A 17,812-nucleotide genomic window follows, 5' to 3' on the forward strand; every position below is an offset into this window, starting at 1 on the left:
TCATCGTTGTTGTGCAGAATTAGGACTATTCCTGCCATCGTTTAAGTGCGGCCACACAGCATTTGCAAGTTTATTTTAATCCATGTTTCTGTTTGCAGAATTTAAACCAGAACCCTAGGACACTTTTGCCAAAGTTTTATGGACTGTACTGTATGCAGTCGGGAGGCACTAACATAAGAATTGTGGTTATGAACAATGTGCTGCCACGATCCGTGCGGATGCATCACAAGTACGATTTGAAGGGCTCGACGTACAAGCGGAGGGCCTCGAGGAAAGAGCGAGAAAAAGATATACCCATATTCAAAGACTTGGACTTTATACAGGACACACCAGATGGTCTCTTTTTTGATGCTGAAACATATAATGCATTGATTAAAACACTGCAGAGGGATTGTCGGGTATGTAGGAACTTGATGCAGTAACTGGTGTTGCCCTTTGTTGTCAGAAGCATGCTGATGTGCATCTTGGGGACAATATGAATTGGATAAAGTAGGAGATTTTAAACATTCAAATTCTGCTCCATGCCCAATCTTAGTTAAGAATTTTAACACAAACAAATGTTAAAAGAATTGCTTTACATTAAGACAAGTTGGGCTGAATGGCCTGTTTCTGTGCTGCACATGCTATTTAATGGCCTAATTCTGTCCAGAGGGGAATTTATCAGAATCTCTGACAGACTAAAGGGTTTGACTTTAACTGTTCCCACCAGGCGAGAAAGGGATGGAATGCCTTTTTACATCCCGTCCGAGTTTTATTTCCATGGAAAGGAAAATTGGGTGGGGTCTAAAGCAGGCAGCTGTCCCGCCCGGTGAGAACAGTTAAAATTGACACCCTATTCATTCATTGCCAACTGTGTTGGTAGTTCTGCATGGTTTGGTAACTTTGGTTGAATGAATTCCTGGAGGTTTCATATATGACCTGCCTTTAACTGCCCTGCTCTCACGCTCCAGTCATTGGTTACCCACCCCTCCTTCCTCACAGTGCACCGCATTGCCATGCCGATTGGATATGGGTCAAAACAATCTTTATCCCGCCATCAATATTTTTCTAACTAATAAATGTGGTCAAAAGAAAATGGGAATAAAAAGCAAGTTTTTAATACCCCAATGACTTTTTTCCTGTGTGTTGCTCGCTGCCGTGTCCTGGGAATTAATTTTTAATTCCTGCAGATTCCAGGATAATCCTGGAAGGTTGGCGACCCAAGTCCTGCACCACCATCTTTGGTGCGATGCACCACCCAAAAAAACAAAATCTCCTCGCTCTGTTTATCAACTGATGTGGATTAGGATCCTGTATCAATTTGAAAGATGTGATGATGCCATCTCAGAACTTCGGGAAGGCCTCGGGCATCATCTCTTTCTCTTTCCGCCCCCCCCCCCCCCCCCGCCCAAACATTGCCCTTTTAAGTGACCACTTTAAGCAGTTGCAATATCCCTGCTATGTTGCTGCAGCAGTGCCAGAAGGTCTGTTCTCCAAACCCCATTCGGTCAGCTCCCAGGGTCTTCATTCCACTTCAGGGTAGGGTTGCCAACTCTGGTTGGACGTATTCCTAGAGGTTTCGTCACATGACATCCCACCTCCCACTGCTCTGCTTTCACACTCCCGCCATTGGTCAGTCAACACGCCTATCCTCCCCATCTTCCTATGCCAATTGGAAAGCGAACACTTCATGACTCAGTTAGATAATTCTTGACTATCAAACAGTCTCTTTCTGCCCAACTCCTATATTTTCAGAAGCAAAATACTGCAGATGTTGGAAATCGCAGCATTAGCATTGTCCTGGAGATTAATCTTCAATTCTTGGAGGCTCCAGCACAATCGTGCAAGGTTAGCGACCCCGCTACAGGAGCTCGGCATAGCAGTTTGGGTTGGAATTTTCCTGCAGGGCATTTTCCTGTGTACCATTTCTTCCACTCGAGCACCCAATATGGAAAGTCAACTCCAGTGCTTTGGAATAATTGGTTTTCTTATAGATTTGCAATTTTGAATGAGAACTGTGCAGGTTTTAGTATATCAGTCAGTGTGTATTACATCTGTTGTGGCCATTCTGAATGATGGATTTGCTTGTCAAATGTGATGCCTGTGAAATGAAACAAAAAGACTGTGCCTGTCTAACAATGCACAAAGTACCAGGAAAGAGTTCAGGTCATGGAAACTGGGAGAGGGGGAGACTAGTATTATGTTCCTGTCTGCCTGCAAACAATTGCTTGCCTGTTTGAGAGCAGCTTAATTCAGGTAGAATATTCAGGTTGATAAGTCGCACAAGATCTGCAGCAGACCGGAATGCACACTTTTAAACATTTGTTGAACATGCAGACACAAAAAAAAATGAATGATGTAGTATAACTTTAGCACAACAATCGTCTTTGAACTATTAAATATTAAGGACCAGCTACCACTTCTACATTTTGTGAGGAAATGCAGCGATACAACTAAGAAAACTAAAAGGCGTTGAAAGAAAAGTATATTTAATTGCCGATGAATTCCAAATAAATGCAACATTTACATTTACATTTTCTTGATGGTAGTTCCTGCCTTCTGCAAAGATGAAGGAAGGTAACGGTTTAAATTTATTTTGATTTGATGTGACGAAAGTAACAGATTGTGTTAAACTGATTTACTGTGCCATTGCTCACTAACATGTGTGGACCAATCTCTTGCCTCTCCTTGTTCCTGGACCTTAACATCGCCATTAGGGCAAGATGCTGACATATTTTAAGATGTTTACTTCAGTAAATATTCTATAGATTTATAATGTTCACAGAAAATTATTTTATAATCATTTGCCTTAACTGCCTCTGTGTTCCTTCCACTGTCAGTAATTCTTTAATTTATTTTCTCAACCTTCCACTCCTCCAATGACCCTTTGCCTCTCTACTTTATTTAGATTATTTTTCTTTCTCATCTTTTTCCCTTTCACTCATCCTTTTCTATCATGGCTGTTTTATGTTCTCCATCTTTCTGCTCCTCTTTCCCATGGCTTTCACTCCTCCCTTCTCCCCCCCCCCCCCCCCTTTCTTTATAAAAATAACTTGCATTTATATAGCACCTGTCATGACCTCAGGACATCCAAAACCACTTTACACTTCAAAAAGTACTTCATTGGCTGTAGTCACTTCTAATGTATCATTGCTTCTCATTTTCTGTTTCTATATTCTGGTTGATTCTCTTAGGCAACAAATCAGAAGGGAACAAGATGCCAAACACACCCATGTCAAGTGCATGGAAGAGAGCAAGAGGTTGGGGCCCAAGCATTGAGGGAGATGGGGAGGACTGGGCATGGCATTGCTAAGATCATACTAATCAGTGCTAGGGTTTGTCCTCTTGTTCTTGATTCTCCACCAGAGGGACTAGTTTCTCCGTATCTACTCTATCTAATCCTTTTAACATTTTAAACATCTTGATCAGATCACCCCTCAATCTTCAATACTTGTCAGTTGTACAGAGCTCTGGTTAGACCACATCTGGAGTCCTGTATTCAGTTCTGGGCACTGAATCTCAAAGGGTATTGTCCTTGGAGGGGCTGCAGTGCAGATTCACTTGAATGACACCAGGGCTTAGAGGATAAGATGGGCAGAAAAGCTGGCACCGATGTAGATAGCGGTAAAAACCATCTATGAGTGGCACTGCATTTCAGCAGACTCGAAGCAGCAAAAACATTAGTAGGAAGAGCCAGCTTAACAATCCCAACCCTGGGAATGGAGTAGAAGCTATCCCAAGCCTCCTGAAAGAGGGGAAGCAGTGCAGAAGAAAGTTGTTGGGAGATAATGGAAAGGGTAATACAATGGATATGCTTTGTGACCTTTTATTTACAGAAATATTGAACTTTTAACCTGTTTATGGTGGGGAAGCAACTCTGGCAACATTTTCAGGGATGCGATTGGGTCCTTTTATGAAGGATTTTTTTTTTACGAGATGGTGTTTGCGAGTTTTCTTTGATTACTTTGTTAAAACGCGAACATCTTGCAACCATGAGCATGCTTGGCACTCGATGAATATGTTGGGCACTTTATCCTAAAGACATTTTAGTCATTGGCTTGGCCTAAATAGCCTGCATAGTGTAGGTGTGGAACTCGGCATATAGGGATTAAATTAATTAGACATTCCCTTCATTTAACTAAAGGGACTGTTGATTACTGGTTCTCCACATTCAATTCTTACACTTTTTTAAAAACATTTATTGAAAAATCTTAAGGACCACGGTCCATATTTCAGGACATAGAAAGCAACAGCTTGCATTTATATAGCACCTTTAACATGATAAAACATCCCAAGGAGCTTCACAGGAGCATTATCAGAGCCAATTTGACACCAAGCCACATGAGATATTGGGACAGGCAACCAGAAGCAAAGAGGTTTTAAGAAGTGTATTGAAGGAGAGATGATGACCATGACGTGCGAAAACTATTGTAAATGTGCCCGAGGGAACAGATGGAAGGAAAGGAATCATTGTTTTTTTAAGAAAAAGGATTGCTAACCACTTTGGAGACACTTGGTCTTGTCTGTGTCTACGGGAGGTGGTGCTGGTACTCTCCTAAGCAATCCAAGGAGATGTTCACTGCACAATAAATATTTTATGAAATCAATCCAAGGCACAGATATGAAAGGACATTTTCTACTTAAATGTTACTTTCACCTCCGTAACATCGCCTGCCTTTGCCTGTGCCTCAGCTCATCGCTGCTGAAACCCTCATCCATTCATTTGTTACTTCTAGACTCGACGATTCCAATGCTGTCCTGACCGGCCTCCCACCTTGCACCCTCTGTAAACTTGAGCGTGACCAAAACCCTGCTGCCCGTAGTAGCCTAACTCTATTAAGTCCCATTCACCCATCATCTCTGGAATTCCCCCTCTAAATCTCTCCGCCCCTCTCCTTTAAGACACTCCTTAAAACCTACCTCTTTGAAGCTTTTGGTCACCTGTCATAATATCTCATGTGGCTCGGTGTCACATTTGTTTGATAACGTTCCTATGAAGCACCATGGGACATTTTACTACATTAAAAGCACTATTTAAATGCAAGTTGTTGTAAATATATCTGGATATTATTACCATTTTCTTCTTCCTGTCCTCTGTTTTCATTTCCCCCTTAGGAACTGAATCATATTTGTTTGGATCCAATCTAATAATGCCACTAACCCAGTGATTTGGAACTTGTGTGACTAAATGAATTAGACCAAATATGAAATTATTATTGATTCTTTCTGCAGCTAGATGATAACTGGCCCATTTGTATACCATTAGGTATTGGAAAGTTTCAAAATCATGGATTACAGCCTGTTGTTGGGGATCCATAACTTGGACCTAGTCAACAAAGAAAAAGAAAAGGAGGTAGAGAATCTCCAGACTGCCCCAGATGGGAAACGCCCAGGAGGGCAGAAGGTCTTGTATTCCACGGCCTTGGAATCCATACAGGGTGCTACAAAATCAGGGGAATCTGTTGGCACAGATGATACGTAAGTCATGTCAAAGTATTCTGGTTGCTCAGTGTTCTCCAAGATGAAATGAATTACTGTTTTTAAGCAGTTGAATCATGGGCTTGTAGTTTAACTATTTTGCTTTCCATTAGAATATATGAATGTACAGTAATGGTACAGTGCCATAATGGCTGTTATTGCACTAGTAACCTAGTGATCTTGACTAATGATCCAGAGAGGGTGAGTTCAAATATCACCATGGCAATTTGAATTGTGTTTTAAATCTTGGAATAAAAGGCTGGTTTCATGTTTTTTTAAATAAAATGACCATGAAGCAGTTAGATTGTCGCATAAACTAAATGGGAGGAAAGCTGCCATTCTTGCCCGGTCTCTCTCCGTGATTTAACTGCCCTGTGAAGTGGCCTGGCAAGCCCCTTGGTTGTATCAAACCACAAGAAGGTGGCCCATTACCACCAACTTGGGGCGACTAGAAATGGCAATAAATGCCAGCCTGTCACGAAAAGGACCTATATGAACTGTGCTTGCATGTTATGGGATTTTAATGGTATTGCAGCATTGAAATTAGGAACACAGGAACTGGGAGTAGGCCATTCAGCCCCTCGAGCCTGCTCCGCCATTCTATAAGATCATGGCTGATCTGACCTTGGGCTCAGTTCCACTTCCCTGCCCGTTCCCCATAACCCTTTATTCCCTTATCACTCAAAAATCTGTCTATCTCCACCTTAAATATATTCAATGACCCAGCCTCCACAGCTCTCTGGGCCAAAGAATTCCACACCCACAGATTTACAACCCTCTGAGAAGAAATTCCTCCTCGTCTCAATTAGCTAATATAACTTCAGTTCAGTCCTCTACAGTAACACCCATACAGATTTGAAATTAGTTTTTCTGCAAGCATGTAACTATGTAGAAGTCGCAGCACAGAAACAGGCCATTCGGACCAACTGGTCAATACCGGCATTTATGCTCCACACAAGTAACCTTCTATTCCTTTCTCCCTCATGTTTATTTAGCTCCCCCTTAAATACTTCTATGCTATTCACCTCAACTGTTCCCTGAGGTGCCGAGTTCCACATTCTCACCACTCTCTGGATAAAGATGCTCCTCCTTAATTTCATATAGTACTTATTGGTAACCTATGTTCCCTGTAAGGTGCGCAGCCGCGCACCGATCTGCAAGGTCCTGTGCACTTAAATTCACAAGCCATACAGTGAATTAGACAACAGGGGGAAGGGGCCCAAAATCCAACAAGCGAGAAAAAGTCCATAGCGATGAGGGAATGGCCTGGGACTCCTCCCAGGGAGAGTCGTTTTGGGCCTCATAGAGCTGATCCAAGTTGGAACGGCGTTTGGTAAGATACAGAGCCCTGGAATCCACCGAACGTTGTCTCGTACAGGTGGTGACCAATGGCGGCCGCAGGACTCTTGATTTTCTGCGCCCCAGTAACCGGTCTATCCACTGCGCCGATTTGCCTGCTGAGTGTGCGCATGCTCCCCAGGGCCGCGGTGCATTCCCAAAGGAGAGAAACCGAGTCGGACTTGGTGGAAACGGGTGAAGAAACCAGGAAGCGGTGGGTAGGATGGGGGAGGCGCTGGAGCAGTGATTTGATTTTTTTTTAAATAAATTATCCTGATCTCTTGACGGTGTCTCTCTTCAGGCAAGCATCTTTTTTTGTTTCACGTTTCAATTCATGCGATGTAATGCAGACAACGGTGAGCTGTGGATGTGTAACACAAGAAGACGGTCCTGAACTGGAAACGTTGATGATGATGAGCGTCTGATTAAAGCTGGGCAATACCAAGGTGGGAGGGGGAGGGAAGCACTTTTTCATCTTAAATTAGGCTGCAGTTCTACAAGCATTTTGCTCCCATGGAAAATGGTTTTGAGCCCACTTCAATGAAACAGTGGTGACATAACCAAAGAGATAATTTAGGCTACTATAGGCTTGTGAGGCACGAGTTTTGCACAGGTTTATGTTTGCACTGAGTACATGTTAACTCCAGCTTTAGTTTCTCACCATCTCCCAACAAATGTTGGAAGCAAATGTCTGGTGTAATAAGAAAATTTACAGAACAAGCCATTTGGTTGATGAATTGTTTTCCTTCCACCAACACTATCCAGTCTTTGTTTTTGGGATGAGACATTGGGGCTGAAATTCACCGTCCCCGAAGGGACGGCTACTGCGCGGTTTGGGCGGTCGATCGAAAAAAATTGATCGGTCACCACCGACGCGTGTTTTTCCCTCCCCAAGCCATATTCAGCTCGGGGGGGGGTGAAGCTACAGCGGGTGAGCCACTGGAAAACGGCCACCACAGCGATTTTCACCTACAAAAACAGGATTTCTTCAGGCAGTGCCCGCGTGAGGTATTCGAGTCGGCGCTCGAACACTACACCGCTGGAGTTTTGCCGCGATCGGGGCCCTTTTGGTACGAACATTTTTCATTTGAATTCAAAGTGCAATAAGTTGTATTAATTGTTTTGGCTCTATTAAATCTGCTGAGTGCTGCTCAGAGATTTTGACAGGTTTGAGAAGGCGTCGCCGTCAGCATTGTGCAGAGAGGCAGCGAGCAAGGGAGGCAGCAGCCATGGCTGCACAATCGAGAAGGGCGTACAGATGTGCGCAGACCTGCAGCTAAAGAGGGTGGGCCAGGAGGGAAATGGCATCAGGAGGAGGGTGAGGGATGCTGCCACCACTGTCCAAATACTGGGAGCGGAGCCTTTCCAGCAAGAGCCTGCACAGGAGCCAGAGAATGAGGAAGAGGATCCCCATCACCCCAGAGCTAGAAGACGTCTTCCCTATCGCAACCCTGGAACGGAGATGCAGCTGCGTCTCATAGTTGCTCTCTTCAGATAATCCCATCCACACATGACCCTTCAGATCCCACTTTCAATGGCCATCGCAATGAGTGCCTTAAGGCAGAATTGCCCACTCCCAAATGAAACACCTGGCCAAATATAGGTGCCAAAAATAAAGATTTATCCAAATCACTGCAAAAACAAAACACAAAGAACAATATAATACTGTAATCATTTTTTACCCTTGTGCATTGCCTTAACACCTTTTGTGTGTGCCTACCCTAACACAAAGCCTAATTGTCAACCCAGTGGCTGCGTCATGGGTCTGGGAAAGCTGCTGTGGTTGTTGTCTGGGCCCTACAGCTGTCCTTCTGGGAGGTCCTGGAACACCTCTGGGCCTGAAAGGGCTGGGTTGCAGACTGGCCATGGATGCGTCCTTACACATATATGGAGGTGCCTGACACTTCCCCTGCAATCTTCCTCCATGTATTATGTACTGCTTGTCTCCCCACATCAGGAAACAGTATTCTTAATCTGTCCTCCACACCGTCCATCAGTGTCTCCAGCTCCATAATCAGTAAACCTGTTGGCTTTCCTTGTACCTCTTAAACCAGCCATCCTTTCCCCCCCCCCCCCCCCCCAAAGCCTTGCTGCAAATCCTGAGCTTTAAAAAGGCCACGGAGCAGCTGCCTTCATTAGAAACCCTTATCTGTATGCTAAATTTCTCAGTGGTGATAATGCTCAAATTAAGACCGCTACAGTGCTGAAAAATCCACTTTGGAAGGGTTCATTAGCACTGGGAACCCATTTTTTTCACTTTCTTTGGAGCTGAATATGGGGTGGCCCAGCCATGAAAAAATGTTGGTGCTCGTGGCCACAAAAAGGTGGGAGGGAGAACCGGCTTTTCAGCGGTACTGAATTTTGGGCCCATTAAATCTGCTGCTATGGTTCAGATGGATTAATAAGGGACAGCCAGCATGGATTTGTTAACAACAACAACAACTTGTATTTATATAGCGCCTTTTAACGTAGTAAAACGTCCCAAGGCGCTTCAAGAGTATTATGCGATAAGAATTTGACACCGAGTCGCATAAGTAGATATTAGCGTAGGTGACCAAAAGCTTGGTCAAAGAGGTAGGTTTTAAGGAGCATCATGAAGGAGGAAGGAGAGGCAGAGAAGTTTAGGCAGGGAGTTAGAGCTTGGGGCCAAGGCAACAGAAGTCACGGCCACCAATGGTTGAGCGATTACAATCGGGGATGTTCAGGAGGGCAGAATTGGAGGAGCGCAGACATCTTGGGGGGGGGGGGGTGGGGCTGGAGGGGTGAGGCCATGGAGGAATTTGAAAATAAGGATGAGAATTTTGAAATCAAGGCATTGATTAACCGGAAACCAGTGTAGATATCGAGCATAGGTGAGCGGGACTTGGTGCGAGTTAGGACACGGGCAGCTGAGTTTTGGATCACCTCTAGTTTACGTAGGGTGAAATGTGGAAGGCCAGCCAGGAGTGCATTGGAATAGTCTAGACTAGAGGTAACAAAGGCATGGACGAGGACTTCAGCAGCGGATGAGTTGAGGCAAGGGCGGAGACGGGTGATACGGAGGTGGAAATAGGTGGTCTTAGTTATACTGCAGACATGTAGTCGAAAGTTCATTTCAGGGTCAAATATGACACCAAGGTTACGAACAGTCTGGTTCAACCTCAGACAGGAATTGGAGAGAGGGATGGAGTCAGTGTCTAGGGAACGAAGTTTGTGGTGGGGACCGAAAACAATGGCTTCAGTCTTCACAATTCAATTGGAGAAAATTTCTGCTCCTCTAGAACTGGATCTCGGTCAAGCAGTCTGACAATTTACAGACCGTGGAGGGATCGAGAGAAATGGTAGTAAGGTAGAGCGGGAGTTATCAGCGTACATGTGGAAACTGATGCTGTTTCCGGATGATGTCGACAAGGAGCAGCATGTAGATGAAAAATAGGAGGGGACCAAGGATAGATCCTTGGGGATCACCAGAGGTAATGATGTGGGGGCGGGAAGAGAAGCCGTTGCAGGTGATTCTCTGGCTACAGTTAGATGAGAATGGAACCAGGCGAGTGCTGTCCCACCCAGCTGGATGACTGAGGAGAAGCGTTGGAGAAGGATAGAGTGGTCAACCGTGTCAAAGGCTGCAGACATGTCAAGAAGGGCGAGGAGGGATAGTCTGCCTTTGTCACAGTCACAAAGGATGTCACTTGTGACTTTGAGAACCGTTTCGGTTAAAGGTAAATCATGTCTGTCTGACCTGATATGGTAGCATGAGACGTGTGAGACTTTGTCCAGAATGTATATTGAAGCAAGATTCCTTCTCATCAAACTTCCAGACCTTGACATAATCGGCATCTATGGTTTAACTACTAATCAATTTAACCTGATGTTTCTGTTTGCATTTACAAAGGAACCTGGACAATCTCAGATAGTTAATGTGTTAGCTTCGGTGCCTCCATTACCCCTCACGTGGGATGTTGCTGACCAGTCTGTTTCGTCCTACTCCATTGCCCCAACTAATCTCCAATATTAGCATATCCTAATGGGACAATGACCCCGCGATGTTTTGATCAACTTTGATGGGGCACCTGACAGAGCAAATGCTAACACGCGACACATGTAACATATAGTTTTGTAAGAGCTGTGACCTGTTGGGAGATAACACAGCCCACTCAAATTGTCTCATGATTTGAGACGGTGGGGTGGCAACATGGCATTACTGTATATATGCTTTTTAAGTTGTCGTCGTTATTAAAGCTGTTGTAAAATTTGACCACGGACAATAAAGTTACACTCAAAGGAGATCATGGCCCTTTCAGTACAAAAAAAAATTAGCAGGAACATTGGTGACTGTCTTATATTTATGGCCCCTAGTTTTGGACACTCCACAAGTGGAATCATTTTCTTTGTCTACCCTATCAAACCCATTCAGAATTTTAAAGACCTTTATCTGCGTCAATTTTCCGACTCTTCAATATTTCTACTTGCAAAATTAACGAGCTCCGTACCCTGCTGGCAGATTCATCTTGTATTTGTTATTGAGATAGAACGGGACAACATTGTTTTTTTTAAATGATATCTCAAATTTGGATTGGGGAAAATATGGTACTGAAATGTTACCAGCTCTATATGATTTCTTTATCATTTGTTCGTGGAACTTTGTCTTTCAGTCCAGATAAAGCCAAGGCCAGTGGCTAGTCTAAACAGTTAATTGTTCTGTTTCATATCATTTATACTGATTGCAAGCCTATTGCTCGATGACTTGTAGCACAGATCTCATTATTCCTCAGCTGATCGAGGACCTAGAGGTCCCTGATAGTTTCAAAAGGTATATAGCACAATAAGTACCTGATTATTTTCTACACACATTATCCAATACAAACACACATGATCCCTATCTGAAGAAGATGGGCTATGAGGAAGATTAGAGAAACTCTGGTCTATAAATCTAGAAAGGAGAAAGTTTAAGTGGAGGCAGGTGTATCAAGTATTAAATGGTATAGATAAGGTGACCCCAAAATGATGCTTAAAAAAAAATAAGTCAAGCAAGAGTTTTAAATTAATATAAAGTAAATTTGTGATGCATAGATTTACACAAAGGTAATAAACATTTGATTCTACTCGCCTTACTTGATGGATTATTCCAAACGTTGAGGGCATTCAAAAGGCAGTTAGATGATGGGCTGGGCAAGCTATAGAGCTGGAAGGATGAGCATTTTTTTTTCCTTTTTTTTTCCATGAGTGATTATGGCCCATGACATGGACATAATGTACAAAAAGCTTCTCTTAATTCTTATCGTCCAGGTGGTTACATGGAACAGTCTGATTTTACAAACGTACCTTGATTAAAATCGATGTCCTTGGAGTTTCTAAGTCAGCCTTAACATTAACTTGTTTTTCTTATTATTTTGGAATAATTTTTGTGGCGATTAAACTAATGAAAGAGGACATTACTTTTTTTTTGGCATGTATTTTCTTACTCTTTGGATTTAGTTTAGCCGATGCAGCAAAAGTATTTCACTAAAGCATTAGGAGCTGCTTTAATTTTTATGCATTAATGCATTGGCCCCGATATTTATGGGGAGGGTGTGGGGGAAACCCAGCAAGGTTGGGTCTAACCGCAGGACCTCATTATAATTTTTTCTTCCCTTTCCCGCCGGCCAGATTGACAGGCTGGTTGGCTACAAGAGGGGAAAGCCAATGGCATGAGGTGCATTCAGGAACCCTTGGGAACAATCCCCGGGAGGGGCGAGGGAGCGAGAGATCAGGGCTTGTGTGGGTGACTGCGATCATGGGGGCGGGGTCAGGGGGTGAGGAGCGAGGCTTCGAACGGCAGAGGGGAGGCCGAAGGTTTCCCTGAAGGACCAGGGGGGTGGGGAAGCACTCCTGCTCCACTCCACCCACAGCGTGCTGTAAAAGGCCCTTCCCTTCTGGAGCCGGCAGCTCCCGCATCCTTTTCACTGGCGGGTTTCCCAAGCCTTGCACTGTGGGAACCCGATTTAAGTATGTTAATGAAGTAAAAACAGAAAATGCTGGAAATCTCAGCACCTGTGGAGAGGAAGCAGAGTTAACATTTCAGGTCGAGGGCTAAGATCATGCGTAACTGACCTGACAGGGGAGTAACCATGACCCCAACGTGGTTCTCCCTGGATCAGGAAGGTGATTCTCCTGTGCTTTTTGGAAATAGGTGGTGGGTGGGGTGGCTTGACCCTCCACGGAGGTGTGTGGGGGGCCTGACCCATCCACCTCCATGGCACGAACCTGGTATTGCAATACTTCCAGGTGTGTGGGGGGCCTGACCCATCCACCTCCATGGCACGAACCTGGTATTGCAGTACTTCCAGGAACGGTGCTTGGGCTCTAGGCCTTTTGGCTAAGAGCATTGGCGCAGGGTGATCCTTGATGTGTGCAAGGTGACCTCTGGCGTTTGTGATCTGACAAAGAATTGGAAAGATTGGCAACGAATAAAAAAAAAAATTTCAGGTCGATGACCCTTCGTATGTTAATGAAGTGTCCTACACCTCGGACAGGAAACCCAAACATGAAACCCAGGCGCCTCCATGCTGGATTGGGGACGCATTCCCTGCTTTTCAATTTATTCCCCACCCCCGACCTTCTCCCTCCTGTCGGGGGTGGGGGGGGGGGGGTTAGAAAGGGAAGAGGGAGGTTTTGGAGGCCCTATCTCTGCTGGGCCCCTCTTTCAAAAGGACAGAACTGTGAAACTAGAAAGTCTTTGCCCTCGACAGGCCACATTGCAGGAATGTGCTGGGATGGCTTTCATATGATGCCAAACTGTTCATATCTTACAGCACAGAAGGAGGTAATTCAGCCCATCGTGCCTGTGCCGGCTCTTTGAAAGAGCTATCCAATTAATCCCAACCTCCCCCCTGCTCTTTCCCCATAGCCCAACAATTTTTCCCCTTCAATTATTTATCCAATTCATTCAGATGACCACCTGTACATTTGTACATGTGGGTTGAAATGCATTTAAAGAATGAAGAGGAGACTACTCAAGGTGGACCACGTAGTTGGTGTGGAGCTCCCAGAACATGGCATCAGGAAGTTAATGTCCTTTTTGAAGGAGGGGGCAGCAAAGCTGAGGGCCTCGATTTTTAAACCCCGCCCCCCACCCACCCACCCTATATGATGGAAGGGAGAGGGTCTGGGACGGGGAATAAATAGTGAAAATAAAAAAAGAAATGCGTCCCTAACCCACCATGGAGGCGCCCGGATTTTGTGTTGTGCGAGTGTCCCGTCCTCGAGAGGTTAACATACTTAAATCAGTTTTCTGATGTGAATAGGGATGCTACCCATTACCCATCATTCCCATTCATGTCATCAGAGTGGCACTTCCTTTCACATGGGGAAGTTCTGCAAGAGAAAGAGAAAACTTAGTATAAATACTTTTAGTTTTAAAGAATGGTAGCAAGAGGCAATGGAGAACTATGATTAAGAATAGTTATATCTCTCTCTTTTTATAACATTTAAAAATGAGGTGGTAATTCAGCAGAATATACCTCCCCTCAAAGTTGCCTTACAAAGAGGTACGGTGGGCTAACACACTTTGGATCTACATTAGAATCCGGTCACAGCTGATGGGATGAAACTCCGCCTCTTCGCTTTGGGGATGTTGCATGAAATCATTTAACAGTCTCTGCCTTGCCCCTCATGGATCTAGAGACAATAACTTGTGCAATACGGTACCTACTTTACTGTCCTCCCAAGCCTGTACTCATCAGTCTCCCAAGTTCTATTCCTGGACAGACCCCCAACTTGCTTAGATTAAGTCCTGCTAGTCCATCATCTTCCAACAGTTACTACCTCCTGGCTTTCTGTCTCCCAAATTATTGAATTCAAAGTCTTCTGCATGGCCTTATCCTACCATACCTCTGCAATATCCTCCAGCCCTTTGGTCTTCCAACTCTTAAATCATTCATTGGATGAGGATGTCGCTGGCAAGGCCCGCATTTATTTCCCATCGCTAATTGTACTCGAGAGTGATGTTGAGCCACCTTGAATACAACTGAGTGGCTTGCGAGGCCATTTCAGAGGGCAGTTAAGAGTCAACCACATAGCTGAGAGTCTCGAGTCGCAAATAGGCCAGATTGGGTAAGGACGGCAGATTTCCTTCCCTAAAGGACATTAGTAAACCAGGTGGGTTTTTATGACAATCATTTCATGGTTTTTATACTTTTTATTCCAGATTTATTTAATTGAATTTAAATTCCCCAGCTGGTGTGGTGGGATGTGAACTCGTGTCTCCAGATCATTAGCCCAGGCCTCTGGATTATTAGTCCAATAACATAACTACTATGCTACCGTACCCCTCTAATCTCCTGTGCATCTCCTCCACTGCACCATCAATGACCAAACCTTCAGCCATCTTGGCCCAATCCCTCAAACTCCTTCCCTAAACCCTTCCACCTTGGAAGACTGTGCCTGCCTATTAAAAGGCTCTTCAAAATCTGTATTTTGCACTGTCTTCCATCACTGTTTGGCATCGGTTTTCTCCTATGTGCAGCGCCTTGGTTTATTTATTACTTTAAAGGCACCGTATAACACAAGTTATTGTTATACCCAAGATGGGAATGTTTCATACTGACACTGGGTTCAAAGGAACATGGGATCAGGGGTTGGCCATTCAGCTCCTCACGCTTATTCTGCCATTCAATCAGATCATGGCTGATGTGCAAAAGCAGAAATTGTTCCATTCCCGAGGCACATGAGAAATAAGTCTCTGGGAACTGCTAATTTTGTACTGTATTTAACTATGCACGTTATAAAAACACACAAGCCATAACCTGCCCCATTGTTCCGTGAGTGGTGATGAATGGTAGAACCTGGCAATTGACTGAATTGATGTACAACTGTTCAAATAGTGGAGAAAGTGTTTGTGCAACACCACATTCAGCATTTAGAACAATGGCAGCGATGGAGCAAACTGCAGTTGCCGTTAGCTTGCAAAGGACTTGCTGTATGAAATATTTGGGAGGCACTGCCTTGCCTGTCTTGCATTAGTCTTTGGAACCATATGCTGGATATCATGGAGGGGGTCAGGGCAGATTATAGATCCGGACAAGGATTTTGAATTCAGTGCATTGGGGATTGATGGGGATGGGAGTAACTGCGGAGATGGTGGTGGATTGTCTGATGGGAGGAGGGGAGTGAGAAAGGTTGGTAGAGTGGACAAGAGAACGGCAGGGGTGGGGGGGATATTAATGTTAGGATTTAGAACAAAAGTGGTGCCGGAGAAAACTTCAACAGTCGCCAGCTTTAACCAAGCAAGCCTTTAGAACCATATGCTGAAACATTTTTGAGACCACACTATTTTCAAAAATAAACTACTGCTGAATGTATTTAACCAGGAGTTCAGTGCTTTTCTGGTAGTTATTGTAGATCCTAGGACTCCTGGGATATAACTTTAACATTGGGCAATATTGAGTTAGCCGCCCATTATACACCGTGTCTGATTTGTACACCGGTGGGATGTAAATCTGGTGGCCAATTCGATATCTGCCAAAGTTAAAATTGGTTCCCTTATTTCTCCTACCACCCTTCCTTGTTAATTATTTTTAGCCATTATTATTTTTTCACATTACTTATTTTTCTTTTCTTTTTATAGAATGGGTGGCATACCAGCCAAAAATAGTAAAGGAGAGAGACTCCTACTTTATATGGCCATTATTGATATTCTACAGTCCTACAGGTATTGACTGCATGAGTGTAATTATTTTTGTTTCATGGGAAATTGTTCGTATTTTCACTGTCCCAGGCTGGCTGTTCACACCAGCAAGAGTAATGGGGGTTCCATGTGTAGCTTAGCCGTGAGTTGGCCAGTGCCTTTCTCTCAAAGGTTTCACTTGGCAAATGGATGCACATTGGATGAGAACACCCTTTTGATCACTAGTGTTTGAATCTGGTACATACTGACCGCATGCAGACCTTTTCCCCCCTCTTTCCTCTTTTTCCCCACCCCCCCCTCCTCCACCATAACTGTACATATCCTGGATGCTTCTAGTTTCTACTGGTTTACGGTAGGGGTGTCCAAGCTCTTCCTTAGTAGCTCTCACTGGGGGCAACCTAGAACCATGGGGGCCACCTATAATGATTAAATGACTCTTTCCATTTAATTTGCACATCTATCTCAAATTGCTGACACGCAGATGCCGGAGTTCCTAATGGGATTTATCCAGCAGGGAAATGAGGCCAACAAAAATTCAAGCAAGACAAGTCAGCCGATAAGAAATAAGAATGCTAATGGCGTTGAGTTGCCAAGACCTCTGGGGCTGGACTATTTGGCATTTGGGGCCAGCAAATAGACCACTCCCCACACAGGGTTCAGCATCAACCTGCTAAATGGGACCAAATTGGCCATTTCATCCCCACATGCAAAAGGGTGCCTGTTGTGGCCAACCGAGAGAACATTCACACTGCTGCACTAGGGAAGGGACGTGTTCCTCCGAGATTGAAGTATAATAGGGGCAGAAAAAGGGGACCTTTGCTATGTGTGCTGACGTGGAAGTGTTTAATAATAACACTGGATGCCTGAAATGGGAAGATGTTTGTATTCCTCAACTTGAGCACAAAAATTCACTTTGGGGGGGAAAAAAGATCGAGCTTTCACGTTTTCAAATGACAATACTCCAATGTTAAATCTCTGGTGCAATATCTGACATTAATTTTTTTTAATATATAAATTCAAACCAGTGAGCCGTAATTGCAATTAATTTTTCAAATACTTAACTGATTACTTTTTTCTTTTCCCCCAAAAGGTTCATCAAGAAGCTAGAACACTCTTGGAAAGCACTTGTCTATGATGGAGTACGTTTGCATTTCATTAATCTTTATGACCAAAGAAGCAATAACTGAAAGGATGTAATTACTAAATGTACTTAACAGCAGAGACAAAAGGAAAGTGGCCCACGGAGAATGGGAAAGTAGGAGGAAACAGTCAGCATATTTTCATTATTGTAATTCTGCGTAAAATTGTAAGAATATGAAAATATTCAAACTCCGAGCCGTATATGGATTTATTCCACAAATGAGCTAGATGTAC

At 44.0% G+C, this 17,812-nt stretch overlaps 1 protein-coding gene across 2 annotated transcripts in view; it reads left to right on the plus strand.

Moving 5' to 3' along the window:
• Positions 1 to 17,812, plus strand: part of pip5k1ba (phosphatidylinositol-4-phosphate 5-kinase, type I, beta a) — a 206,970-nt gene that overhangs the window by 123,401 nt on the left and 65,757 nt on the right. For both annotated transcript variants that reach the window (XM_070887204.1, XM_070887209.1), the window contains exons 7-10: positions 99 to 398; positions 5,246 to 5,457; positions 16,379 to 16,462; positions 17,529 to 17,577. In XM_070887204.1, coding sequence (XP_070743305.1) covers positions 99 to 398; positions 5,246 to 5,457; positions 16,379 to 16,462; positions 17,529 to 17,577 — 645 coding nt within the window. The remainder of the gene's footprint in view (positions 1 to 98; positions 399 to 5,245; positions 5,458 to 16,378; positions 16,463 to 17,528; positions 17,578 to 17,812) is intronic.

The sequence above is a fragment of the Pristiophorus japonicus genome, chromosome 1 (assembly GCF_044704955.1).
Source record: "Pristiophorus japonicus isolate sPriJap1 chromosome 1, sPriJap1.hap1, whole genome shotgun sequence".
In the NCBI taxonomy this organism is placed as follows: Eukaryota; Metazoa; Chordata; class Chondrichthyes; family Pristiophoridae; genus Pristiophorus; species Pristiophorus japonicus.